Consider the following 25978-nt stretch of genomic DNA (forward strand, 5'->3'; position numbering starts at 1 on the left):
TCAGAAATAAGGAATGAGAGCACTTTGAAAATTCGGAAATTGTCACTTTTTGACCTCGTTTTTGAGGCCAAAAATGGGCATCAAAAATGCCATATCTCAGCTATTAGAAGAGCTACGACCTTGCGGATGGTCTCGTTGGATTCAGAAGAACGAAACTAAGACAAAACCGTTGGATTTTTCCCGATAGCTACCATAGAGGCTGAGATATTGGCCTTCAAAGTTTGGGTTTTTTCATTTTTCGGGTACACCCCCCCCGTTTCGATTTTTTCCAGAAATTTTTTTTTTCGAATTCGAACTAACTATACCATCGAGTTCTTCCCATCACCTAGATTACGAAAACACTTTCTATCAAAATAAAAAACAGTTTTTCATAATAATTTATTTTATTACACTACAAAACCGTGTGAATTAGAACAAACGTGGTTAAAACAACTTTAAGGCCCCAATGGCCCCTTGTAACCCCCCCGTTGCCCAATTTAACGAAGGGATAAAAGAAATCGTAAGGCAACCTCGCATCCAAACTGGGTGGGTCAACGAACTTCTTCTGTTTCACCCCGGTAACGTCGTGAAAACTCACTTGGGTCACCAGCTCGATAAGACCCTGTTTCTCCACCTCTTTATTACCAAAACAAACTTTCACCCCCAAAATCTTGTTCTGATTCAATACGGTCTCATCTATATCCACCCTAACGTAAAACACTTTGATATCCACCCTAGTAGTCAGGTTCTTACACGCCGCACGGGTCATATTACACTTTGGCAACCCCTCGTATAAAATCTCGCCCCATTGGCCCCCATTACCGTAGGCCCCAAACATTCGGGTAACATTACTTCTTAAAGGCACCCCGTATAGACTAAAAATTCCCGTGGCATTTCCACCCTGTATCGAACATTTCGTTAACGAATTATACCCGAACTCTATGGGGTCGTAATGGGTGTAATTCTTGACGCACCTCCCCCGTACATTACCGGGGATGGTCAGGAAATTATCGAGGAATTCCGTCGAGTTCCTTAGGGTGGCATTTGTTTTTATTAGCACCGGTTTTCCGACGATATATCCGGGGTTACCGCTAAAGATTTTCGAATAGTTTCGGGTGGTGTTAAGCCACAAGAACTCGAGCGAGTACTCTTGCGAAAACTCCCCGCGAACGTTATCCAAGTGGGCCAGCAGGAGCACTTTTTGAACGCCCCCCGTACCGTTGTGATAGAGTCGATAGTGTAATTTTTTAAGGGCGTTTTGGCATCGATTCTGTTGGCAAAATAACGCGGAAACTTTCTTATTGGAGCAGTTTTTAAGGTTACGGTCGCACTGCAAAGATTCCACCGGTACCCCGCCCTAAAAAACAGTGAAATTAGTCCAGGAATGACAATTTAACAAAGACTTACCGTTAAATTAAGGATTTTAGGGTTGGAAATGACGCGAATGCGGTCATAAAAAGTTGAGAAGTTTAATAACGAATTGGTCCCATCCAGAACGGTTTGGCCGCAAGAAGATTTGGCATCCTGTAAAAATTTCACCGGCACCCCTATGCTACAGGGGGCAGACAAAAAGTTATCGGGCAAACCTGCAACCGGAACCGTTAACAAACAAACGTCCTGGCACCCTTACAAGCGTCCACTCACTCAACAACCCCCTCACCCCATCTTTCACAACCCAAACGGGATCACCAAACCGATAATACGTCGCGTTCAGTTTCACCTCCGGGACCTCGTGGTACCCCCAAAAGCTCCTCACTGGCACCTCTTCCCTCCTCAACAGGCCCTCCCTCTGCACCGTCCTACTGGCAGGCACATATCTACTCACCACACAAAACAATCCGTCACTGTTCGCCTCCCATTTCACCATTTCCGTGTTGTTTATGTAGAAAAGGTCTTTGTAATGGCATAGGGAGTCATCGCGGACCCTATTGGGGTCCCTTTGACAGTACTTAAAGAGGGATTTGTCCGAGGGGGAACAGCTGGGGTCACAACAGCAGTTTACGTCACAGATGTCCAGCTGAAAGGTTGAAGAAAGTGAGGGTTGAACGGGAAGTAGTCGAATAACTCCTGGAGTGAGGGTAAGAGGGGGGTGCGGAGATGGCGTTGGATAGTATAAGGGTTTATCTATTCAACGATAAACACTTTTGCCCTGAATTTAGTTCAAATTTCTGCCGAAGGAACTTTAAAGCACAGAGGCTGGTTAAGGGGTGAGAGGCCTTAAGATGAAGTGCGATAACTCTTAGTGTGAGGGAGGTAGAAATATGCGGAGATGGCTTTGGATAGCATAAGGGTCTAATCATCCAACGATAAACACTTTTGCCCTGAATCTAGTTCAAATTTCTGCCGAAGGAACTTGGCACCACAGAGGCTGATAAAAAAGTGAGAGGCCTTAAGATGAAGTGCGATAACTCCCAGAGTGAGGGAGGTAGAAGTATGCGGAGATGGCTTTGGATAGCATAAGGGTCTAATCATCCAACGATAAACACTTTTGCCCTGAATCTAGTTCAAATTTCTGCCGAAGCAACTTGGCACCACAGAGGCTGATAAAAAAGTGAGAGGCCTTAAGATGAAGTGCGATAACTCCCAGAGTGAGGGAGGTAGAAGTATGCGGAGATGGCTTTGGATAGAGTAAGGGTTTATCTATTCAACGATAAACACTTTTGCCCTGAATTCACTTCAAATTTCTGCCGAAGGAACTTTGAACCACAGAGGCTGATAAAAAAGTGAGAGGCCTTAAGATGAAGTGCGATAACTCCTAGTGTGAGGGAGGTAGAAGTATGCGGAGATGGCTTTGGATAGAGTAAGGGTTTATCTATTCAACGATAAACACTTTTGCCCTGAATTCACTTCAAATTTCTGCCGAAGGAACTTTGCAGCACAGAGGCTGGTAAAGGGGTGAGAGGTCTTAAGATGAAGTGCCATAACTCCCAAAGTGAGGGAGGTAGAAGTATGCGGAGATGGCTTTGGATAGAGTAAGGGTTTATCTATTCAACGATAAACACTTTTGCCCTGAATACACTTCAAATTTCTGCCGAAGGAGCTTTGAACCACAGAGGCTGGTTAAGGGGTTAGAGGTCTTAAGATGAAGTGCGATAACTCCCAGTGTGAGGGAGGTAGAAGTATGCGGAGATGGCTTTGGATAGAGTAAGGGTTTATCTATTCAACCTTAAACACTTTTGCCCTGAATTCACTTCAAATTTCTGCCGAAGGAACTTTGCAGCACAGAGGCTGGTAAAGGGGTGAGAGGTCTTAAGATGAAGTGCGATAACTCCCAAAGTGAGGGAGGTAGAAGTATGCGGAGATAGCTTTGGATAGAGTAAGGGTCTATTCATCCAACGATAAACACTTTTGCCCTGAATTTAGTTCAAATTTCTGCCGAAGGAGCTTTGAACCACAGAGGCTGGTAAAGGGGTGAGAGGCCTTAAGATGAAGTGCGATAACTCCTAGTGTGAGGGAGGTAGAAGTATGCGGAGATGGATTTGGATAGAGTAAGGGTTTATCTATTTAACGATAAACACTTTTGCCCTGAATTCACTTCAAATTTCTGCCGAAGGAGCTTTGAACCACAGAGGCTGATAAAAGAGTGAGAGGCCTTAAGACGAAGTGCGATAACTCCTAGTGTGAGGGAGGTAGAAGTATGCGGAGATGGCTTTGGATAGAGTAAGGGTTTATCTATTCAACGATAAACACTTTTGCCCTGAATTCACTTCAAATTTCTGCCGAAGGAACTTTGAACTACAGAGGCTGATAAAAAAGTGATAGGCCTTATGATGAAGTGCGATAACTCCTAGTGTGAGGGAGGTAGAAGTATGCGGAGATGGATTTGGATAGAGTAAGGGTTTATCTATTTAACGATAAACACTTTTGCCCTGAATTCACTTCAAATTTCTGCCGAAGGAGCTTTGAACCACAGAGGCTGATAAAAGAGTGAGAGGCCTTAAGACGAAGTGCGATAACTCCTAGTGTGAGGGAGGTAGAAGTATGCGGAGATAGCTTTGGATAGAGTAAGGGTCTATTCATCCAACGATAAACACTTTTGCCCTGAATTCACTTTAAATTTCTGCCGAAGGAACTTTAAAGCACAGAGGCTGGTTAAGGGGTGAGAGGCCTTAAGATGAAGTGCGATAACTCTTAGTGTGAGGGAGGTAGAAGTATGCGGAGATGGCTTTGAATAGAGTAAGGGTTTAGCTATCCAACGATAAACACTTTTGCCCTGAATTTAGTTCAAATTTCTGCCGAAGGAGCTTTGAACCACAGAGGCTGATAAAAGAATGAGAGGCCTTAAGATGAAGTGCGATAACTCCTGGTGTGAGGGAGGTAGAAGTATACGGAGATGGCTTTGGATAGCGTAAGGGTTTAGCTATCCAACGATAAACACTTTTGCCCTGAATTTAGTTCAAATTTCTGCCGAAGGAATGTAAAGCACAGAGGCTGGTTAAGGAGTGAGAGGTCTTAAGATGAAGTGCGATAACTCCCAGTGTGAGGGAGGTAGAAGTATGCGGAGATAGCTCTGGATAGAGTAAGGGTCTATTCATCCAACGATAAACACTTTTGCCCTGAATTCACTTCAAATTTCTGCCGAAGGAACTTTAAAGCACAGAGGCTGGTTAAGGGGTGAGAGGCCTTAAGATGAAGTGCGATAACTCTTAGTGTGAGGGAGGTAGAAATATGCGGAGATGGCTTTGGATAGCATAAGGGTCTAATCATCCAACGATAAACACTTTTGCCCTGAATTCACTTCAAATTTCTGCCGAAGGAACTTTAAAGCACAGAGGCTGGTTAAGGGGTGAGAGGTCTTAAGATGAAGTGCGATAACTCCCAGAGTGAGGGAGGTAGAAGTATGCGGAGATAGCTCTGGATAGAGTAAGGGTCTATTCATCCAACGATAAACACTTTTGCCCTGAATTTAGTTCAAATTTCTGCCGAAGGAGCTTTGAACCACAGAGGCTGATAAAAGAGTGAGAGGCCTTAAGATGAAGTGCGATAACTCCTAGTGTGAGGGCGGTAGAAGTATGCGGAGATGGCTTTGGATAGCATAAGGGTCTAATCATCCAACGATAAACACTTTTGCCCTGAATTTAGTTCAAATGTCTGCCGAAGGAACTTGGCACCACAGAGGCTGATAAAAAGTGAGAGGCCTTAAGATGAAGTGCGATAACTTTCAGAGTGAGGGAGGTAGAAGTGTGCGGAGATGGCTTAGCATAGGGTAATGGCCTACTAATCCAACCCTATAAGCTTTTCACTTAAATTTACAGTAGTTTTCTGCCGAAGGGTTATGCAAAAGAAGGTGCAAAAAAAGTGCATTTATTAGGCAACGATTACCTGTAAATCACACCAACAAACGCCATGACTAATCTTCTTCTTCTTCACTCCCTGTTTCTTTGGTTCCTTTGTCGTATTTATTTTGGGTGCCTCAGGGGTGGTACTACTAATAATGGTCTCATTTAGCATAGTACAGTTGGCATCCTCGCACCATTCCGTTGTAATCAAAACAGTTTCTGTGGTAGTGCCGTTATCTTCCCCCAAACAAGGCACCACCACTAGCACTATCAGCCACTCAATACTCCACTCCATAATTGTTAAAATTCCTCAAGATCAGATCCACTTCGAGGCTAACGACTCCCATAGCCTCCGTGGACAGGCGGTACCTCTTCTCCGGGGAGAAAATCAAGTCCGGATACTTAATTTGAGGTCCACCACCGAGGAAGTACTGAAACACGCGATCCCGAAGGTTCCCCAGAGGCCTCCAGGTGTAACAATCCAAAACGTGGTGCCCCGGACTGGTGGGCACCGTGATCAATCCGTAACCGAACAAATGGGCGCGTCCCAACCAGTCCAAATGATAAACTTCCAAGTAGATCTTGGGCCAGCCCTGCACTCCGGCCGTTGCCAAGTGGATATCTAAAGGGTACGACCAACAGCAACGGTTCGAGTCGAACTGAGAGGACGCCACTGGGGTTTGACCCTCTTTTTTGCCCTCGATTACCCGCCAATGGTTCCCTAAAAATTCGTGGTGGTGGTTGTGTGCGGGGGAGGTTCAGTTGTTTATGGTGTTATGGTTTACCTGCTTGAAGGTACCACTTGCAGAACAGCTCTTGTTTGGGAAACTCTTTCGCCTCTTTGATCTGTCCGATCACGTGCACTTCGGCCATTTGAGAGGCGAATACATAATATTTGAAATACAAACAAAACGCGCGCGGGTTTGTTTGTGTATAAATGGGGTTGCCATAGTGCGAGCTGTCAGGGAAGGGTAAACAATCGAAGGTGAGCCGACGTTGCAAATGTAGTTAATTTATCGGTATAATAGATACAAAAAGGGGTTTGTCTCCAAGGAGAGCACCCACTTTAAAGTCCAGTATCTCAAAAAATTGTAGATGGATTTGCATGAAATAAAAAGCAGATGATTCCCTTAAGAGTTTTGTATAAATATTGTAAGTTTCAAGTTAATCCAAACTAAAACCTCGGAATTATCCAGCTTTGTGTGCAGTGAGCTCCAAGGAACACGTTTGGTCTTCAAGGTGACCACTCACTTCAAAGTCCAATATCTCAAAAAAATATGGATGGATTTCCATGAAATAAAAAGCAGATGATTCGTTTAAAAGTTTTGTATAAATATTGTAGATTTCAGGTAGATCCAAATAAGGATCTTAGAAATATCCAGCTTTATGTACAGTGGGGTTCAGGGAAGACGTTTGGTCTTCAAGGTGGCCACTCACTTCAAAGTCCAATATCTCAAAAAATTATGGATGGATTTCCATGAAACAAAAAACAAATGATTCCTATAAGAGTTTTGTATAAATATTGTAGATTTCACGTTGATCCAAATTAAGATCTTGGAAATATCCAGCTTTGTGTGCAGTGAGGTCTAAGGAAGACGTTTGGTCTTCAAGGTGACCACTCACTTCAAAGTCCAATATCTCAAAAAATTATGCATGGATTTCCATGGAATAAAAAGCAGATGATTCCTATAAGAATTTTGTATAAATATTGTAGATTTCACGTTGATCCAAATTAAGATCTTGGAAATATCCAGCTTTGTGTGCAGTGGGGTCCAAGGAAGACCTTTGGTCTTCAAGGTGACCACTCACTTCAAAGTCCAATATCTCAAAAAATTATGAATGGATTTCCATGAAATAAAAAGCATATGATTCCTATAAGAGTTCTGTATAAATATTGTAGATTTCATGTTGATCCAAATTAAGATCTTGGAAATATCCAGCTTTGTGTGCAGTGAGGTCCAAGGAAGACCTTTGGTCTTCAAGGTGACCACTCACTTCAAAGTCCAATATCTCAAAAAATTATAGATGGATTTCCATGAAATAAAACGCAGATAATTCCATTAAGAGTTCTGTATAAATATTGTAAATTTCAACTGGATCCAAATTAAGATCCTGGAAATATCCAGCTTTGTGTGCAGTGAGGTCCAAGGAAAACGTTTGGTCTTCAAGGTGACCACTCACTTCAAAGTCCAATATCTCAAAAAAATATGGATGGATTTCCATGAAATAAAAAGCAGATGATTCCTTTAAGAGTTCTGTATAAATATTCTAGATTTCACGTTGATCTAAATTAAGATCTTGGAAATATTCAGCTTTATGTGCAGTGGGGTTCAGGGAAGACGTTTGGTCTTCAAGGTGGCCACTCACTTCAAAGTCCAATATCTCAAAAAATTATGGATGGATTTCCATGAAATAAAACGTAGATGATTCCATTAAGAGTTCTATATAAATATTGTAGATTTCACGTTGATCCAAATTAAGATCTTGGAAATATCCAGCTTTGTGTGCAGTGGGGTCTAAGGAAGACGTTTGGTCTTCAAGGTGACCACTCACTTCAAAGTCCAATATCTCAAAAAATTATGGATGGATTTCCATGAAATAAACCGCAGATGATTCTTATAAGAGTTTTGTATATATATTGTAGATTTCACGTTGATCCAAATTAAGATCTTGGAAATATCCAGCTTTGTGTGCAGTGAGGTCCGAGGAAGACGTTTGGTCTTCAAGGTGACCACTCACTTCTAAGTCCAATATCTCAAAAAATGATGGATGGATTTCCATGAAATAAAAAGCAGATGATTCCTATAAGAGTTTTGTATAAATATTGTAAATTTCACGTTGATCCATATTAAGATCTTGGAAATATCCAGCTTTGTGTGCAGTGAGGTCCAAGGAAGACGTTTGGTCTTCAAGGTGACCACTCAATTCTAAGTCCAATATCTCAAAAAATTATGGATGGATTTCCATGAAATGAAAAGCAGATGATTCCTATAAGAGTTTTGCATAAATATTGTAGATTTCACGTTGATCCAAATTAGGATCTTGGAAATATCCAGCTCTATGTGCAGTGAGGTCCAAGGAAGACATTTGGTCTTCAAGGTGACTACTCACTTCAAAGTCCAATATCTCAAAAAATCATGGATGGATTTCCATGAAATAAAAAGCAGATGATTCCTATAAGAGTTTTGTATAAATATAGTAGATTTCACGTTGATCCAAATTAAGATCTTGGAAATATCCAGCTTTGTATGCAGTGAGGTCCAAGGAAGACGTTTGGTCTTCAAGGTGACCACTCACTTCTAAGTTCAATATCTCAAAAAATTATAGATGGATTTCCATGGAACAAAAAGCAGATGATTCCTTTAAGAGTTTTGTATAAATATTGTAGATTTCATGTTGATCCAAATTAAGATCTTGGAAATATCCAGCTTTGTGTGCAGTGAGGTCCAAGGAACACGTTTGGTCTTCAAGGTGACCACTCACTTCAAAGTCCAATATCTCAAAAAATTATGGATGGATTTCCATAAAATAAAAATCAAATGATTCCTATAAGAGTTTTGTATAAATATTCTAGATTTCACGTTGATCCAAATTAAGATCTTGGAAAAATCCAGCTTTGTGTGCAGTGGGGTCCAAGAAAGACGTTTGGTCTTCAAAGTGACCACTCACTTCAAAGTCCAATATCTTAAAAAATTATGGATGGATTTCCATGAAATAAAAAGCAGAGGATTCCTTTAAGAGTTTTGTATAAATATTGTAAATTTCAAGTGGATCCAAACTAAAATCTCGGAATTATCCAGCTTTGTCTCAATGGGTTCCACGGAAGACGTTTGATTTTCTTGAAGGACAAAGGTCTTCCCTGGACCCAACTGCAAACAAACCTGGATATTTCTCGCATTTTTGCTTGAATCGACTTGAAATCTGCAACATTTGGTCGGCAACCCTTTTAGGGATCACTTGCGTCTTATTTCATAGAAATCCATCCATAATTTCTTAACATTCTAGGGTCCAAAGTGACCGAACGCCTTACGTGACTAAATCTCAATATTTCCAAAAATGAATATTAGATGGCCCGCACCAATAAAACGTAATTGGCCGTCATTAGACCGGTCTGTCCCAATTAAACGCGACACGTTACGAGCCTGGATGTTTGCTTAAGGATATAGATTTCATTGTTCCAACCGTGAATATCTGTGAAAGATACACACTTATCTTGTTTATTGTCTGTATTAAAAATAAATCTGATCTCAGATATCATCGCGCGGTATCTATAAGTACACAGATACACGAGTGCCTTGGCATTTCTTGGCAGATATAAATACCGGCAGATCCGCCTCGTATCTATGTAGTTAAGATACGAGTATCATCATTCGCGGTGTGTCTCTCAAATAGTAGGTAAGAAATCCTTGAATATAAGTAAATTGTGTCGCACTTTGATTTTTGTCTTTTGTTTTTTTTTTTGCGCAATTGTTTTACAGCGGAAATATGTTTAAAAAAAAAAAAAAAACAATCGAGGGCCGCTATCATAGTTTTAAAGCGTGCGAGCTGTCACTTGTCACGGTGAAACAAACGACGTTTCTGTTTTCAGGTATAATGGTTTTGCCGCACAACGAATCCCTGACCTTAAACTCGATTGACACCTTAATTAATTAATTAAAAATTCCAATGTGTGTTACTAAAAATAGCTTATAATAAATAAAGTTCATCTTGTCGGTGATCGTCTGTTACGTAACTGGTATACCCGATGTTCCATTTGGTAGCGGCGATTTTGCCCCTGAACTTTTATGGGTTCCCTTAAAGGCACTCACGGGAGTCCCTTGGAACCCGTCAGGTTTACTTAGTGTCCCTCAAGGCACTTCCTGGGACATCCCCCAGATTGACCAGGTGTCTCGATATCCGATTAACTAATTAGTTATTCCGATCTGTAACTAGTTTTTTCGAAATAATTAATACGCGATTATAAAACCTCTTGATTTCATAAAATTATATCTCAGATAACGTCCGACCGTGTAAGGACAAAGATATTTCTATCGTCATAACGTAAGTGGCAAGTAGTTTGATCAATACCGATCTTGGTATAAATTTTTTTTTGAAGTGATTTAATATGGATGTGGTGCGTCACAGTCACTCGTCAGATGGCGCGAGCGGCAGCCCCAATGTGGCCAAAGCTGTGGCGATGTGTGTGCTCTTCATGTGCTCTTTTACACTGGGCTGTTTGCCCCTGAAGATCACAAAATGGCTCACTAGAAACGACCCGGAGGGAGACAACAAGGGGGCCAACCAATACGTCCAAATGCTCCTGGGTAGGTGCTCGTTTTTTCACCACTATAGCGCAATTTTCATTCAACTTTCGTTATCTAGGCTTCGGGGGTGGAGTGCTGCTGTGCACCACTTTTCTGCACCTGCTCCCCGAAGTGAACGAGACCTTCGAGGGCCTAAACTTGACCCCCAACATGGAGATCCACTATGCCGAGCTGCTCATGTGCCTCGGCTTCTTTCTGATGTACTTTGTCGAGGAGTGCGTCCACATCTACTTGCACAGGTTCGCCCCCCTGTAGAATCGGCCCACTAAGACACTCAAAAAGTCACTTTTCAGGCAAGAGAAATCCACGGAACCTCTCTCGCCTTTGATCCGCACCTTGTCGATCAGACGTGGGGAGGACAACAACACCCCGCGTCCCTCCATCAAAGAGGCGATCGTGCAAGAGGACCCGAGGAAACAAAAGCATGCGGGGCACTCGCACACGCACTCGCTCCACCACCACCACGACTCTACCGTGAAAGCGATGCGGGGTTTGTTGATCGTTTTAGCGTTATCGATCCACGAGTTGTTCGAGGGGCTGTCGGTGGGGCTGGAATCCAGCGCCGGGAACGTTTGGTACATGTTCGGGGCGGTGGCTGCTCATAAATTGGTCATCGCCTTTTGTATCGGGGTCGAACTGGTCACCGCGGAAGTGAGTACGATCCTGGTACTGGTCTACGTGTTCACGTTCGCGGTGGTCAGTCCGATGGGAATCGGGGTCGGAATGGCGATCAGCAATTTGCGATACGCCTCGGCCGATTTGGTGTCCGTTTTCTTGCAGGGATTAGCCACCGGGACCCTGTTGTACGTGGTGTTCTTCGAGATTTTACAGAACGAACGCAAATCCGGCCTGAGGCAGTACCTCAGCGTCCTGGTCGGGTTCGTTTGTATGTTCGGCATCACCGTTATTTAATAGGTCCCTCACTGGGCCTAGTTAAATCTTGATCTCTTTGTATATATTAGGTTAAGTCCAACTGAGTGGGTCATATTTTATATTTTTTTAATATAGTACTTTTTACCACGCTTTTTGCTTATGTTAACCTCCAAAAGTGCAATTCACACCCAAATTGCTATTGAAATAAGGAAATCATTTATTCCAGGCAGTCGTTTCCAGGTATATTCATGATTCTTGGACGTTTATTCCCTATAAAGTAGAATTCAAATCCCGATAGCATGGAACAATGAAATCTACATCCTTGTGCAAACATGCAGACTCGTAACGTGTTTAATTGCAATTGTTTTATTGGTGCGGGCTGTCTAATATGAATTATTAGGAAAAATCGATCTTTAGTCAAGGCGTTCGGTCACTTTGAATCCCAGAATGTCAAAAAATTATGCATGGATTTCCATGAAATAAGAAGCAGTTGATTCCTATAAGAGTTCTCTAAAAATGTTGTAAATTTCAAGTCAATTTAAGCAAAAATGTTGGAGTTATCCAAGTTTGTGTGCAGTGTGGTCCAAGAAAGACGTTTGGTCTTCAAGGTGACCACTCACTTCAAAGTCCAATATCTCAATAAATTATGGATAGATTTCCATGAAATAAACTATAGATGATGGCTATAAGAGTTTTGTAGAAGTATTGTAGATTCTAAGTCAATGCAAGCAAAAATGTTGGAAATATCCAGGTTTGTGTGCAGTGAGGTCCAAGGCAGACGTTTGGCCTTCAAGGTGACCACTCACTTCAAAGTCCAATATCTCAAAAAATTATGGATAGATTTTCATCAAATAAACTGTAAATGATGCCTACAAGAGTTTTGTAGAAGTATAGTAGATTTCAAGTCAATCCAAGCAAAAATGTTGGAAATATCCAGGTTTGTGTGCAGTGAGGTCCAAGGCAGACGTTTGGCCTTCAAGGTGACCACTCACTTCAAAGTCCAATATCTCAAAAAATTATGGATAGATTTTCATCAAATAAACTGTAAATGATGCCTACAAGAGTTTTGTAGAAGTATAGTAGATTTCAAGTCAATCCAAGCAAAAATGTTGGAAATATCCAGGTTTGTGTGCAGTGAGGTCCAAAAAAGACGTTTGATCTTCAAGGTGACCACTCACTTTAAAGTCCAATATCTCAAAAAATTATGGATAGATTTTCATGAAATAAACTGTAGATGATGTCTATAGGAGTTTTGTAGAAGTATTGTAGAATCTAAAACAATACAAGCAAAAATGTTGGAAATATCAAGGTTTGTGTGCAGTGCGGTCAAAGAAAGACGTTTGGTCTTCAAGGTGACCACTCACTTTAAAGTCCAATATCTCAAGAAATTATGGATAAATTTTCATGAAATAAACTGTAGATGATGGCTATAAGAGTTTTGTAGAAGTGTTGTAAGTTCTAAGTCAATACAAGCAAAAATGTTGGTAATATCCAGGTTTGTGTGCAGTGGGGTCCATGGAAGACGTTTGATCTTCAAGGTGACCACTCACTTTAAAGTCCAATATCTCAAAAAATTATTAATAGATTTTCATGAAATAAACAGTAGATGATGTCTATAGTAGTTCTGTAGAAGTATTGTAGAATCTAAAACAATACAAGCAAAAATGTAGGAAATATCAAGGTTTGTGTGCAGTGGGATCCAAGTAAGACGTTTGGTCTCAAGGTGACCACTCACTTCAAAGTCCAATATCTCAAGAAATTATGGATAAATTTTCATGAAATAAACTGTAGATGATGGCTATAAGAGTTTTGTAGAAGTGTTGTAAGTTCTAAGTCAATACAAGCAAAAATGTTGGAAATATCAAGGTTTGTGTGCAGTGGGGTCCAAGTAAGACGTTTGGTCTTCAAGGTGACCACTCACTTTAAAGTCCAATATCTCAAAAAATTATGGATAGATTTTCATGAAATAGACAGTAGATGATGCCTATAAAAGTTTTGTAGAAGTACTGTAGATTCTAAGTCAATACAAGCAAAAATGTTGGAAATATCCAGGTTTGTGTGCAGTGTGGTCCAAGGAAGACGTTTGGTCTTCAAGGTGACCACTCACTTTAAAGTCCAATATCTCAATAAATTATGGATAGATTTCCATGAAATAAACTGTAAATGATGCCTACAAGAGTTTTGTAGAAGTATAGTAGATTTCAAGTCAATCCAAGCAAAAATGTTGGAAATATCCAGGTTTGTGTGCAGTGAGGTCCAAAAAAGACGTTTGATCTTCAAGGTGACCACTCACTTTAAAGCCCAATATCTCAAAAAATTATGGATAGATTTTCATGAAATAAACTGTAGATGATGGCTATAAGAGTTTTGTAGAAGTGTTGTAGATTTTAAGTCAATACAAGCAATAATGTTGGAAATATCCAGGTTTGTGTGCAGTGGGGTCCAAAAAAGACGTTTGATCTTCAAGGTGACCACTCACTTCAAAATCCAATATCTCAAGAAATTATGGATAGATTTCCATGAAATAAACTGTAGATGATGGCTATAAGAGTTTTGTAGAAGTATTGTAGATTTGAAGTCAATGCAAGCAAAAATGTTGGAAATATCCAGGTTTGTGTGCAGTGAGGTCCAAAAAAGACGTTTGATCTTCAAGGTGACCACTCACTTCAAAGTCCAATATCTCAAAAAATTATGGATAGATTTTCATTAAATAAAGAGTAGATGATGGCTATAAGAGTTTTGTAGAAGTGTTGTAGATTTTAAGTCAATACAAGCAATAATGTTGGAAATATCAAGGTTTGTGTGCAGTGGGGTCCATGGAAGACGTTTGATCTTCAAGGTGACCACTCATTTTAAAGTCCAATATCTCAAAAAATTATTGATAGATTTTCATGAAATAAACAGTAGATGATGTCTATAGGAGTTCTGTAGAAGTATTGTAGAATCTAAAACAATACAAGCAAAAATGTTGGAAATATCAAGGTTTGTGTGCAGTGTGGTCCAAGGAAGACGTTTGGTCTTCAAGGTGACCACTCACTTCAAAGTCCAATATCTCAAGAAATTATGGATAAATTTTCATGAAATAAACTGTAGATGATGGCTATAAGAGTTTTGTAGAAGTGTTGTAGATTTTAAGTTAATACAAGCAAAAATGTTGGAAATATCCAGGTTTGTGTGCAGTGAGGTCCAAGGCAGACGTTTGGTCTTCAAGGTGACCACTCACTTTAAAGTCCAATATCTCAAGAAATTATTGATAGATTTTCATGAACTAAACTGTAAATGATGCCTACAAGAGTTTTGTAGAAGTATAGTAGATTTCAAGTCAATCCAAGCAAAAATGTTGGAAATATCCAGGTTTGTGTGCAGTGAGGTCCAAAAAAGACGTTTGATCTTCAAGGTGACCACTCACTTCAAAGTCCAATATCTCAAAAAATTATGGATAGATTTTCATGAAATGAAGAGTAAATGATCCCTATAAGAGTTTTGTAGAAGTATTGTAGATTTCAAGTTATTCCAAGCAAAAGTGTTGGAAATATCCAGGTTTGTGTGCAGTGGGGTCCATGGAAGACGTTTGGTCTTCAAGGTGACCACTCACTTCAAAGTCCAATATCTCAAAAAATTATGGATAGATTTTCATGAAATAAACTGTAGATGATGGCTATAAGAGTTTTGTAGAAGTGTTGTAAGTTCTAAGTCAATACAAGCAAAAATATTGGAAATATCCAGGTTTGTGTGCAGTGGGGTCCATGGAAGACGTTTGATCTTCAAGGTCACCACTCACTTTAAAGTCCAATATCTCAAGAAATTATGGATAGATTTCCATGAAATAAACAGTAGATGATGCCTATAAGAGTTCTGTAGAAGTATTGTAGATTCCAAGTTATTCCAAGCAAAAGTGTTGGAAATATCCAGGTTTGTGTGCAGTGAGGTCCAAGGAAGACGTTTGGTCTTCAAGGTGACCACTTACTTTAAACTCCTATATCTCAAAAAATTATAGATAGATTTTCATGAAATGAAGAGTAAATGATCCCTATAAGAGTTTTGTAGAAGTATTGTAGATTTCAAGTCAATCCAAGCAAAAATGTTGGAAATATCCAGGTTTGTGTGCAGTGGGGTCCATAGAAGACGTTTGATCTTCAAGGTGACCACTCACTTTAAAGTCCAATATCTCAATAAATTATTGATGGATTTTCATGAAATAAAAAGCAGATGATGTCTATAAGAGTTTTGTAGAAATGTTGTAAATTCCAAGTCAATCCATGTAAAAAGATTGAAAATATCCAGGTTTGAGTGCAGTGGGGTCCAAGGAAGACGTTTGGTCTTCAAGGTGACCACTCACTTTAAAGTCCAATATCTCAAAAAATTATTGATAGATTTTCATGAAGTAAACAGTAGATGATGCCTATAGAAGTTCTGTAGAAGTATTGTAGAATCTAAAACAATACAAGCAAAAATGTTGGAAATATCAACGTTTGTGTGCAGTGGGGTCCAAGGAAGACGTTTGGTCTTCAAGGTGACCACTCACTTCAAAGTCCAATATCTCAAAAAATTATGGATAGATTTTCATGAAATAAACTGTAGATGATGGCTATAAGAGTTTTGTAGAAGTGTTGTAGATTCTAAATCAATACAAGCAAAAATATTGGAAATATCCAAGTTTGTGTGCAGTGAGGTCCAAGGAAAACGTTTGGTCTTCAAGGTGACCACTTACTTCAAAGTCCAATATCTCAAAAAATTATTGATAGATTTTCATGAAATAAAAAGCAGATGATGTCTATAAGAGTTTTGTAGAAATGTTGTAAATTCCAAGTCAAGCCAAGTAAAAATGTTGAAAATATCCAGGTTTGAGTGCAGTGGGGTCCAAGGAAGACGTTTGATCTTCAAGGTGACCACTCACTTTAAAGTCCAATAGCTCAATAAATTATTGCTGGATTTTCATGGAATAAAAAACAGATGATGCCTATAAGAGTTCTGTAGAAGTATTGTAGATTCCAAGTTAATCCAAGCAAAAGTGTTGGAAATATCCAGGTTTGAGTGCAGTGGGGTCCAAGGAAGACGTTTGGTCTTCAAGGTGACCACTCACTTTAAAGTCCAATATCTCAATAAATTATGGATAGATTTTCATAAAATAAACAGTAGATGATTCCCATAAGAGTTCTGTAGAAGTATTGTAGATTCCAAGTTAATCCAAGCATAAATTTTGGAAATATTTAGTTTTATGTGCAACAATGTCTCAAAAAGACATTTGGTCTTCAAGGTGACCACTCACTTCAAAGTCCAATAACTCAAATACTAGTGAATGGATTTTCATGAAACAAAAAGCGAATGATTAACAGAAGGATTTTCTACAAAATGTTTCGAGTTTAGATCAATCCAAGCTAAAATGTTGGAAACATCCGGCTTTTTAGCTATAGAAGTATTAGAACCGTCTGATATTTGCTTGGAGGTCAACTTAAACACGTACAAAAGCATTAGCCGCATTCAATGTAAAAAAAAAGCAACAACTTGGGATGATAAACCGCTTGCACCAAGCCGCAAATAACTCACTTGCGATAACAGGTATTTCATAAGACAATTACTTGGTAACAAAACGACATTTTCACGTTAATTTATGTATAGACCATCAATCGGGTTCCAAGAACGCAATAAGCCGGTTATTGTTTTATATTATCTATACCTACATGAATTCCCACGGCAGACCCGTAATTTACACCCACACGAAAAAATATAGGAAAAAGGGAATCACTTCTTTTTATAAACCACAACTGTGGTTGCACCAATCGGTGTATTTTCCAAATCGACCTTGGAAGCGGTACTTACGTACGTACACATTAAATGACCCTTTTTCTTTAAGCGAGCGACGACGGCCAGTTAGTAGTACCTCCTCTCAGTACATTTGGCAGTACCACGCGCGAAAGTACCCGCATCGCTTTTACTTGATCTTCTCGTCGGTTTTTGTGTGTGTTTGTGTATATGTATGTATATGTTGTGCCGCGGTTCATTCAGGTGCTAATAACTAGAAGCGGATTTGTTGCATGTAAGTACCTTATTTGTTTCTGGTACCTTTTGTTTTTTTTTATGAAGCTTTCCGATGGTACCAACAGTTTTGAGGGCTTAAAGGGATTCATCTCCCTGTGAAATAATGGTACCTCTATGGTCATAATACGTTGTTATTGCATTGATGAATATTCACTATAAAATTAAGATATTCACAAGGCATTTGCGTGGCTTCCTCACATTTTTTTTCTGTTACAACAAATGAATGATTCAGCAGCAGGAGTCTGTACCTGAGTCACATAAATTAAAGTTCACATGGGTTAATCGGGTACTGTCCATCCTGTTCAGGTTTGAACAGTTGAAAGTGACCGATTCTGGGAAGCACTGATGTGAGAGGAAAAGGTGATCATTGAAAACTTTTACTTTTTCCAGGCGATTGGTGCAGATTCTCCTTCCATTTGTCAGAGAACCACTTGGGGTACCATCATGGGAATCGAATGGTTAGAGGCGCTCATCTTTCCTAGACAATCCTCACGAAAAAAAATCCCTACATCTTTGATTAGTTTTTGAGGTACGGGCATTTATTGTAAACGTGGACGGTCCGCCCCAATATACCTGTGCCGCAAAAGACGTTTCTAATAACGACTATTCAAGGCAACGCGAACATTTTTGAAACCCATTAGTGACGTAACAAGAGTTATAAACAAAAGACTGTGGCGAAGGTAAACTGGTATTTATTTATATTACAGTTGGTACAGTAATGTAAATAATTTGATATTAATAATAATAATAAAAGGCGTTCTCGTTCATGTCTCCTTCATGCATTATTGATGCCATATAATCTGCATAAACTACCGTTAAACGGGGCATTTGTATGAGACGAGAATCAAACGTCAAAAATTCCAAAATAATGGCGAATTAATTCAAATTTAATTGCCTTATTAGCAGTCAAATCAAATTAAAATCCCAGACCTGATGGCTCTCTTAAAATGAAACAATTAATATTAGAAAGCTTAGAGGAACTGTATTGGAAAGTATTCTTCAATATTCGTACAAGTTTCCAGGGTCTAAAGTTCATTCCAGTAGAGATATCCAGCTTTTGAGCTCCAGGGACCCAGTGGGACTGGTTCTGTACCTAAATCCTCTTATATCTCCATTGGTAGCCCTTTTAGGACAATCATGAATGGAATACAAGTTGTAGTACTACTGATTGCCCAGCAAATGCTTTTTAAATTTTCAAAATCGGATCGACGGTTGATGAGTTATAAGCCTTTCAATTTTGCTTGAGGTCAGTGGGGCCTTGGGAGGTCCACCTGGAACTTCAGATCCGATTTCTCTGGACCTATTTGTGCTACGCTCATAAAATAAACTTTATTGGAAAGAATAGAAAGTATTCTTTAATATTCATATAGATTTTCAAAGTCTAAAGTCTATTCCAGCAAAGATATCCAGCTTTTGAGCTCCAGGGTCCTCATGGGACTGGTTCAGAACCGAAATCCTCTTATATCTCCATTGGTAGTCCTTTTAGGACAATCATGAATGAAATACAAGTTGTAGTACTACTGATTGCTCACCAAACAGTTTTTAAATTTTCAAAATCGGATCAACGGTTGATGAGTTATAGGTCTTTTAATTTTTCTCGAGGTCAGTGGGGCCTTGGGACGTCCACCTGGAACTTCAGATCAGATTTCTCTGGACCTACTTGTGCTACGCTCATAAAATAAACTTTATTGGAAAGAATGGAACGTATTCTTCAATATTCATACAAATTTGCAAAGTCTAAAATTCATCCCAATAAACATTCCAGCTTTTGAACTCCAGGGTCCCCATAGGACTGGTTCAGAACCGAAATTCTCTTATATCTCTCTTGGTAGCCCTTCTAGGAGCATCATTGATAAAATAAAAGTTGTAGTACTACTGATTGCCCACCGAATACTTTTTAAATTTTCGAAATCGGATCAACGGTTGCTGAGTTATAAGTCTTTTGATTTTGCTTGAGGTCAGTGAGGCCTTGGGAGGTCCACCTTGAACTCCAGATCCGATTTCTCTGGACCTATTTGTGCTACGCTCATAAAATAAACTTTATTGGAAAGAATAGAATGTATTCTTCAATATTCATACAGATTTTCAAAGTCTAAAATCCATTCCAGCAAAGATATCCAGCTTTTGAGCTGCAAGGTCCTCATGGGACTGGTTCAGAACCTAAATCCTTTTATGTCTCCATTGATAGCCCTTTTAGGATAATTATGAATGGAATAAAAGTTGTAGTACTATTGATTGCTCACCAAACAGTTTTTAAATTTTCAAAATCGGATCAACGGTTGATGAGTTATAGGTCTTTTAATTTTGCTCGAGGTCAGTGGGGTTTTGGGACGTCCACCTGGAACTCCAGATCCGATTTCTCTGTACCTACTTGTGCTACACTCATAAAATAAACTTTATTGGAAAGAATAGAAGGTATTTTTCAATATTCATATAAATTTCTAAAATCTAAAGTTCAGCCCAACAAAGATATCTAGCTTTTGAGCTCCAGGGTCCCCATGGGACTGGTTCAGAATCGAAATCCTCTTATATCTCCATTGGTAGTCCTTTTAGGATAATCATGAATGGAATAAAAGTTGTAGTACTACTGATTGCTCACCAAACAGTTTTTAAATTTTTAAAATCGGATCAACGGTTGATGAGTTATAAGTCTGTTAATTTTGCTCGAGGTCAGTGGGGCCTTGGGAAGTCCACCTGGAACTCAAGATCCGATTTCTCTGGACCTATTTGTACTACGCTCATAAAATAAACTGTATTGGAAAGATCAGAAAGTATTCTTCAATGTTCATAAAGATTTTCAAAGCCTAAAGTCTATTCCAGCAAAGATATCCAGCTTTTGAGCTCCAGGGTCCTCATGGGACTGGTTCAGAACCGAAATCCTCTTATATCTCCATTGGTAGTCCTTTTAGGACAATCATGAATGAAATACAAGTTGTAGTACTACTGATTGCCCAGCAAATGCTTTTTAAATTTTCGAAATCGGATCAACGGTTGATGAGTTATAAGCCTTTCAATTTTGCTTGAAGGCAGTGGGGCCTTAGGAGGTCCACCTAGAATTCCAGATCCGATTTCTCCAGACCTACTTGCGCTACGCTCATAAAATAAACTTTATTGGAAAGAACAGAAAGTATTCTTCAAGATTCATATAAACTTCCAGGATCTAGAGTACTTTCGAGCAAAGATATCCAGCTTTTGAGTTCCGTGCCTTATTAGAATCCCAGGCACAGTGGCTCTCCATTACCATTAGGAAATCCTAAATTTCCAATTGTGCTTGCAGGTAAAATGAACTAGACTGAAGACAACAACCGAGCGCGACGCCACCACCATGGACTCCCAAAACGACCTGCTGGTTGCCAAAGTGGTCGCCATGCTGGTCTTAGGTCTCTCCTCGTTCCTCCTGGGCCTCCTGCCCTTACGCCTCGCCAAACTCACCACCTTCAAATGCCTGGACGGAGACAAGAACCTGCTGCTGTCCCTCCTGCTGTGCTTCGGCGGCGGGGTGTTGCTCTTCACCACCTTCATCCATCTCCAACCGGAGGTGCGAGAGCTCTTCGCCTCGTTGGAGGAGAAAAACGTGCTGGTGCCCGACCTGCCGGTGCTGAAAGGGATGCCCCTGTCCGAACTGGTGTTCTGTCTCGGGTTCTTTTTCGTTTATCTGGTGGAGGAGGCTGTGCACTTGTTCCTAGACCAAAAGGTCCATAACGAGGGCCTACACCGTTCGTTATCGATGCGGTGCTCGAGCTCGAGGAAAACCGATAACATGACCATACCGAGGGTGACCTTGACGAAATTCGACGACGGCAACATCAGTTTCATTTCCAACTCGAACAAGGAGTTGCTCAACTCGCAGAGCACTATAGACACGGAGAGGCACGGGGGAGGGCACAGTCATCACGTGATGGACGACTCCATTAAGAACTCCTTTAGCGGTTTCCTTGCCGTTTTGGCCTTAAGTTTCCACGCAATCTTCGAGGGCCTGGCCGTGGGGTTGGAGGGAAGCGTCCAGAAGGTGTGGTACTTCTTTGGGGCGATCGCCACCCATAAACTGGTCATCGCCTTCTGCGTGGGCATCGAACTGGTCACCTCCAAGACCAAAACGATGCTGGTGGTGCTCTATATCGGAACCTTCGCGGTGGTCACGCCTTTAGGTGAGTTTCAACTCGTTTAAAACCGTCGGAAGGCTAATAATCATAAGGTTTCCAGGTATCGGCATAGGGATTATTTTAAGTGACTTGGAGAGCAACCAGGAGAACCTCTACTGCGTGGTCTTGCAAGGCATGGCGGCCGGTACCTTGCTGTACGTGGTGTTTTTCGAGGTACTATCCAGGGAAAGGGACAATAGACACAGCGGGCTATGGCAGCTGCTCGCCATATTGGCCGGGTTCTTTGTTATGTTCGCTTTGCAGGCGATAAGTAAGTGATTTGCAACTGTTTTGGACTATAAATCGTTCGGATCGGAATAAAATTTGAGGAGTTACAGTCGTTTTAAGGTTAAGTGGGTCCTGTCACTCCATACAGGATGATATCTCTGGCCCCAAATGACTTACGATCATGAAATAAACTTAAGAGGCAAGAAAACCGTTGGGTCTTAATGCTCGACCAATAATGAACCTCCTTGGGCCAACACAAGCTGAGATATCCACCATTTCTTCCCCAGTCACTTGGCCTTCAATCTCTACGGTACTACCGCGGGGCATTTTCAAGTGATCTGTACAGTAGGAATGTCGTTTTCTATAACCAGAAATGATACCTTGGGACTATTTGAAGGCGTGGCATATATTATACCGACTGTCTCAATTCATCTGGTACACCTTCCGCCCATTGTTTCCCAATAAACAAGTGCGTGCTCGCGGGTAATCGTTTAAAGGTAAAGTTCATTAACCGTATCGCGATTTAATTTTATATATATATTTTTTTAAAGGAAATATAAACAAAATGACCGGCGTGGTACCGTGATAGAAAGTAGGCTAACGGCCGATCACGTGACGCCATTCGAAGCAAAAGCAAAAGTTTTTTCCTATATGGTGCACCGCGTATAAGGTCACCGGCGGTCACCGTTGTAAAAGATAGAAATCAAATTATTTCCTTTTCGTTTTTTATTAGAACGGCGTACGGGAAAGTGCTTGATTGTACCGTTTATTGAAGTAAATAAATGCACACGACACTCAGTCAATTCGGGTCAAGTTTACAATCATAGAGATTATTATCCACTTAACATTAAATAAACAAAACTGCAGCAAGAAATTCGTGATAAAAGAGACAAAGATCATTGGGTTATTCGTTTGTAAATCGTTCGAGAATGATCATCATTGAATGGAAGTTTAGTCCTATCAATTACGCATTAAATACTTTTTAAATTTTTAAAATCGGATTAGGGGTTGATGAGTTACAACCATTTGAATTTTTCTTGAGGTCAGTGGGATTTTGGGACGCCCTACTGGAACTCTTCAGCCGATTTTTTAGGATCTACGGGTGCTAGAGTCGTAAAATAAACTGTATTGGAAAGAATAGAAGGCATTCTACAATTTTCATATAAATCTCAAGGGTCCAAAGTTTATTTTAGCAAAGATATCCAGGTTATAAGTTCCGCGGTCTTTATGAGACTAGTTCTGAACCGAAATCCTTTCATATCTCTCTTGGTAGCTCTGTTAGGAGCATTATCATTGATATTAAAGTTGTTTATCTACTAATTGTCCACCAAATACTTTTTAAATTTTCCAAATCAGATCATCGGTTGACGAGTTACGAGCATTTGAATTTTTATGGAGGTCAGTGGCATTCTAGGACGTCCACCTGGAACTCCAGATCCGATTTCTCGGTACCTGCTTGTGCCACGCTCATAAAATAAACTGTATTGGGAAGAATAGAAAATATTCTACAATTTTCATATAAATTTCCATGGTCTAAAGTTTATTCTAGCAAAGATATCCAGCTTCTAAGTTCCGCGGTCTCTATGAGACTGGTTCAGAACCGAAATCCTTTCATATCTCTCTTGGTAGTCCTGTTAGGAGCATTATCATTGATATTAAAGTTGTTTATCTACTAATTTCCCATCAAATACTTTTTAAATTTTTGAAATCGGATCATCGGTTGACGAGTTACGAGCATTTGAATTTTTCATGAGGTCAGTGGGATCTTAGGACGTCCACCTGGAACTCCAGATTCGATTTCTCTGTACCTGCTTGTGCCACGCTCATAAAATAAACTGTATTGGAAAGAATAGAAGGTATTCTACAATTTTCATATAAATTTCCAGGGTCTAAAGTTCATTTTAGCAAAGATATCCAGCTTCTAAGTTCTGTGGTCTCTATGAGACTGGTTCTGAACCGAAATCCTTTCATATCTCTCTTGGTAGTCCTGTTAGGAGCATTATCATTGATATTAAAGTTGTTTATCTACTAATTGTCCACCAAATACTTTTTAAACTTTCCAAATCGGATCATCGGTTGCTGAGTTGCGAGCATTTGAATTTTTCTTGAGGTCAGTGGGATCTTAGGACGTCCACCTGGAACTCCAGATTCAATTTCTCTATACCTGATTGTGCTACGCCAATAAAATAAACTGTATTGGAAAGAATAGAAAATATTCTTCAATTTTCATATAAATTTCCAGCGTCTAAAGTTCATTCCAGCAAAGATATCCAGCTTCTAAGTTCTGTGGTCTCTATGAGACTGGTTCTGAACCGAAATCCTTTCATATCTCTCTTGGTAGTCCTGTTAGGAGCATTATCATTGATATTAAAGTTGTTTATCTACTAATTGCCCACCAAATACTTTTTAAATTTTTGAAATCGGATCATCGGTTGATGAGTTGCGAGCATTTGAATTTTTTTTTAGGTCAGTGGGATCGTCGAACGTCCACCTGGAACTCCAGATCCGATTTCTCTATACTTACTTGTGCCACGCTCATAAAATAAACTGTATTGGAAAGAATAGAAGGCATTCTACAATTTTCATATAAATCTCAAGGGTCCAAAGTTTATTTTAGCAAAGATATCCAGGTTATAAGTTCCGCGGTCTTTATGAGACTGGTTCTGAACCGAAATCCTTTCATATCTCTCTTGGTAGTCCTGTTAGGAGCATTATCATTGATATTTAAGTTGTTTATCTACTAATTGTCCACCAAATACTTTTTAAATTTTCCAAATCGTATCATCGGTTGATGAGTTACGAGCATTTGAATTTTTTTTGAGGTCAGAGGGATCTTAGGATGTTGACCTGAAACTCCAGATCCGATTTATCCGTACCTGCTTGTGCTACGCTCATAAAATAAACTGTATTGGAAAGAATAGAAGGTATTCTTCAATTTTCATATAAATTTCCAGGGTCCAAAGTTCATTTTAGCAAAGATATTCAGGTTATAAGTTCGGCGGTCTCTATGAGACTGGTTCTGAACCGAAATCCTTTCATATCTCTCTTGGTAGTCCTGTTAGGAGCATTATCATTGATATTAAAGTTGTTTATCTACTGATTGCCCACCAAATACTTTTTAAAATTTCCAAATCGGATCATCGGTTGATGAGTTGCGAGCATTTGAATTTTTTTTGAGGTCAGTGGGATCTTAGGACGTCCACCTGGAACTCCAGATTCAATTTCTCTATACCTGATTGTGCTACGCCAATAAAATAAACTGTATTGGAAAGAATAGAAGGTATTCTACAATTTTCATATAAATTTACAGGGTCTAAAGTTCATTCCAGCAAAGATATCCAGCTTATAAGTTCCGTGGTCTCTATGAGACTGGTTCTGAACCGAAATCCTTTTATATCTCTCTTGGTAGTCCTGTTAGGAGCATTATCATTGATATTAAAGTTGTTTATCTACTGATTGCCCACCAAATACTTTTTAAATTTTCCAAATCGGATCATCCATTGATGAGTTACAAGCATTTCAAATTAGCTTGATGTCAATGGGACCTTGGGACGTCCTACTGGAACTCCGCAACCGATTTCTCTGGTTCTACTGATGCCACGTTCATAAAATTAACTTTATTCGAAAGATCGTGAGTTACTCTTCAATATTCATTCGAATGTCAAGGCGTTTGAATAGTGCAAGTTCACAAAACTGTAGCTAATTTATTTTCCAGTTGGTCATGAGCATTCGCATGGTGAAGGGCATCACCATCATCACCACCATGATGAAGAGCACCAGGAGCACTGGGAAGTGACGACGCAGATTATTTAGTGTCTAGGACGGTCTATTAACTGGAAATCGAGTTCATTGTTACTTTACACAATTATTGTGATATTAATATGTAAATAAACATACCTAGATAGATAGTGTAAGTCGTATTATTGTTTTATAAACGGATTTCGTCATTTGTGTGTTTTAGGTAACATTGATGATTATTTTTAGATCAAATAATATAAATTATTTTTGTAATTTATCGGTGTTTTAATAATTTATCGATTTTCAAGGTCCGTATGAGGAAAAATTGTTCAAGATATCCTGATCTGGATTGGACGGTCGGATGCGTTATATGTCCACTGGAGGAATGTCTGGAAAA

The 25978-nt window shown here is 39.7% G+C and overlaps 3 protein-coding genes across 6 annotated transcripts; 1 reads left to right on the forward strand and 2 right to left on the reverse strand.

The window, feature by feature from the left end:
• Window positions 1-364: 364 nt before the first annotated feature.
• On the reverse strand, window positions 365-5553 carry LOC126749450 (tectonic-3). Its single transcript, XM_050459140.1, has 4 exons — window positions 5302-5553; window positions 1624-1996; window positions 1387-1565; window positions 365-1336 (listed from the first exon to the last, which is right to left on the reverse strand). Exons 1-4 carry the CDS (start codon window positions 5551-5553, stop codon window positions 392-394), a joined length of 1749 nt encoding a protein of 582 aa, XP_050315097.1. The 3' UTR covers window positions 365-391.
• On the reverse strand, window positions 5537-6407 carry LOC126749453 (B9 domain-containing protein 2). Its single transcript, XM_050459145.1, has 2 exons — window positions 6044-6407; window positions 5537-5979 (listed from the first exon to the last, which is right to left on the reverse strand). Exons 1-2 carry the CDS (start codon window positions 6129-6131, stop codon window positions 5537-5539), a joined length of 531 nt encoding a protein of 176 aa, XP_050315102.1. The 5' UTR covers window positions 6132-6407.
• Window positions 6408-9488: 3081 nt separating this feature from the next.
• LOC126749451 (zinc transporter ZIP1-like) lies at window positions 9489-25856 on the forward strand. Of its 4 annotated transcripts, XM_050459143.1 has the most exons (5): window positions 9523-9653; window positions 9847-10298; window positions 10354-10561; window positions 10620-10800; window positions 10855-11581. In XM_050459143.1, the coding sequence occupies exons 3-5, from the start codon at window positions 10363-10365 to the stop codon at window positions 11471-11473; spliced, it is 999 nt and encodes a 332-aa protein (XP_050315100.1). In that variant the 5' UTR covers window positions 9523-9653; window positions 9847-10298; window positions 10354-10362; the 3' UTR covers window positions 11474-11581. The 4 variants fall into 4 exon arrangements, with proteins under 4 accessions (XP_050315101.1, XP_050315100.1, XP_050315099.1 ...); XM_050459144.1 differs by lacking the exon at window positions 9847-10298 and having other exon boundaries at window positions 9489-9653; XM_050459142.1 differs by lacking the exons at window positions 9847-10298; window positions 10354-10561; window positions 10620-10800; window positions 10855-11581 and adding exons at window positions 20751-21621; window positions 21677-21886; window positions 25559-25856 and having other exon boundaries at window positions 9629-9653.
• Window positions 25857-25978: the final 122 nt, after the last annotated feature.

Source organism: Anthonomus grandis (assembly GCF_022605725.1).
Source record: "Anthonomus grandis grandis chromosome 1 unlocalized genomic scaffold, icAntGran1.3 Chromosome57, whole genome shotgun sequence".
Lineage (NCBI taxonomy): Eukaryota > Metazoa > Arthropoda > Insecta > Coleoptera > Curculionidae > Anthonomus > Anthonomus grandis.

What these genes read in the sequence shown, in the direction of transcription:
- LOC126749450 (XM_050459140.1), bottom strand. Translation starts at nt 5,553, where the DNA reads ATGGAGTGGAGTATTGAGTGGCTGATAGTGCTAGTGGTGGTGCCTTGT. An exon ending in TTTGTTGGTGTGATTTACAG is followed by an intron (nt 1,997 to 5,301) that starts GTAATCGTTGCC and finishes TCAACCTTTCAG; the next exon opens with CTGGACATCTGTGACGTAAA. An exon ending in TGGGGTGAGGGGGTTGTTGA is followed by an intron (nt 1,566 to 1,623) that starts GTGAGTGGACGC and finishes TTCCGGTTGCAG; the next exon opens with GTTTGCCCGATAACTTTTTG.
- LOC126749453 (XM_050459145.1), bottom strand. Translation starts at nt 6,131, where the DNA reads ATGGCCGAAGTGCACGTGATCGGACAGATCAAAGAGGCGAAAGAGTTT. An exon ending in CAAGTGGTACCTTCAAGCAG is followed by an intron (nt 5,980 to 6,043) that starts GTAAACCATAAC and finishes ACGAATTTTTAG; the next exon opens with GGAACCATTGGCGGGTAATC.
- LOC126749451 (XM_050459142.1), top strand. Translation starts at nt 20,799, where the DNA reads ATGGACTCCCAAAACGACCTGCTGGTTGCCAAAGTGGTCGCCATGCTG. An exon ending in CGCGGTGGTCACGCCTTTAG is followed by an intron (nt 21,622 to 21,676) that starts GTGAGTTTCAAC and finishes TAAGGTTTCCAG; the next exon opens with GTATCGGCATAGGGATTATT. An exon ending in GTTCGCTTTGCAGGCGATAA is followed by an intron (nt 21,887 to 25,558) that starts GTAAGTGATTTG and finishes TTTATTTTCCAG; the next exon opens with TTGGTCATGAGCATTCGCAT.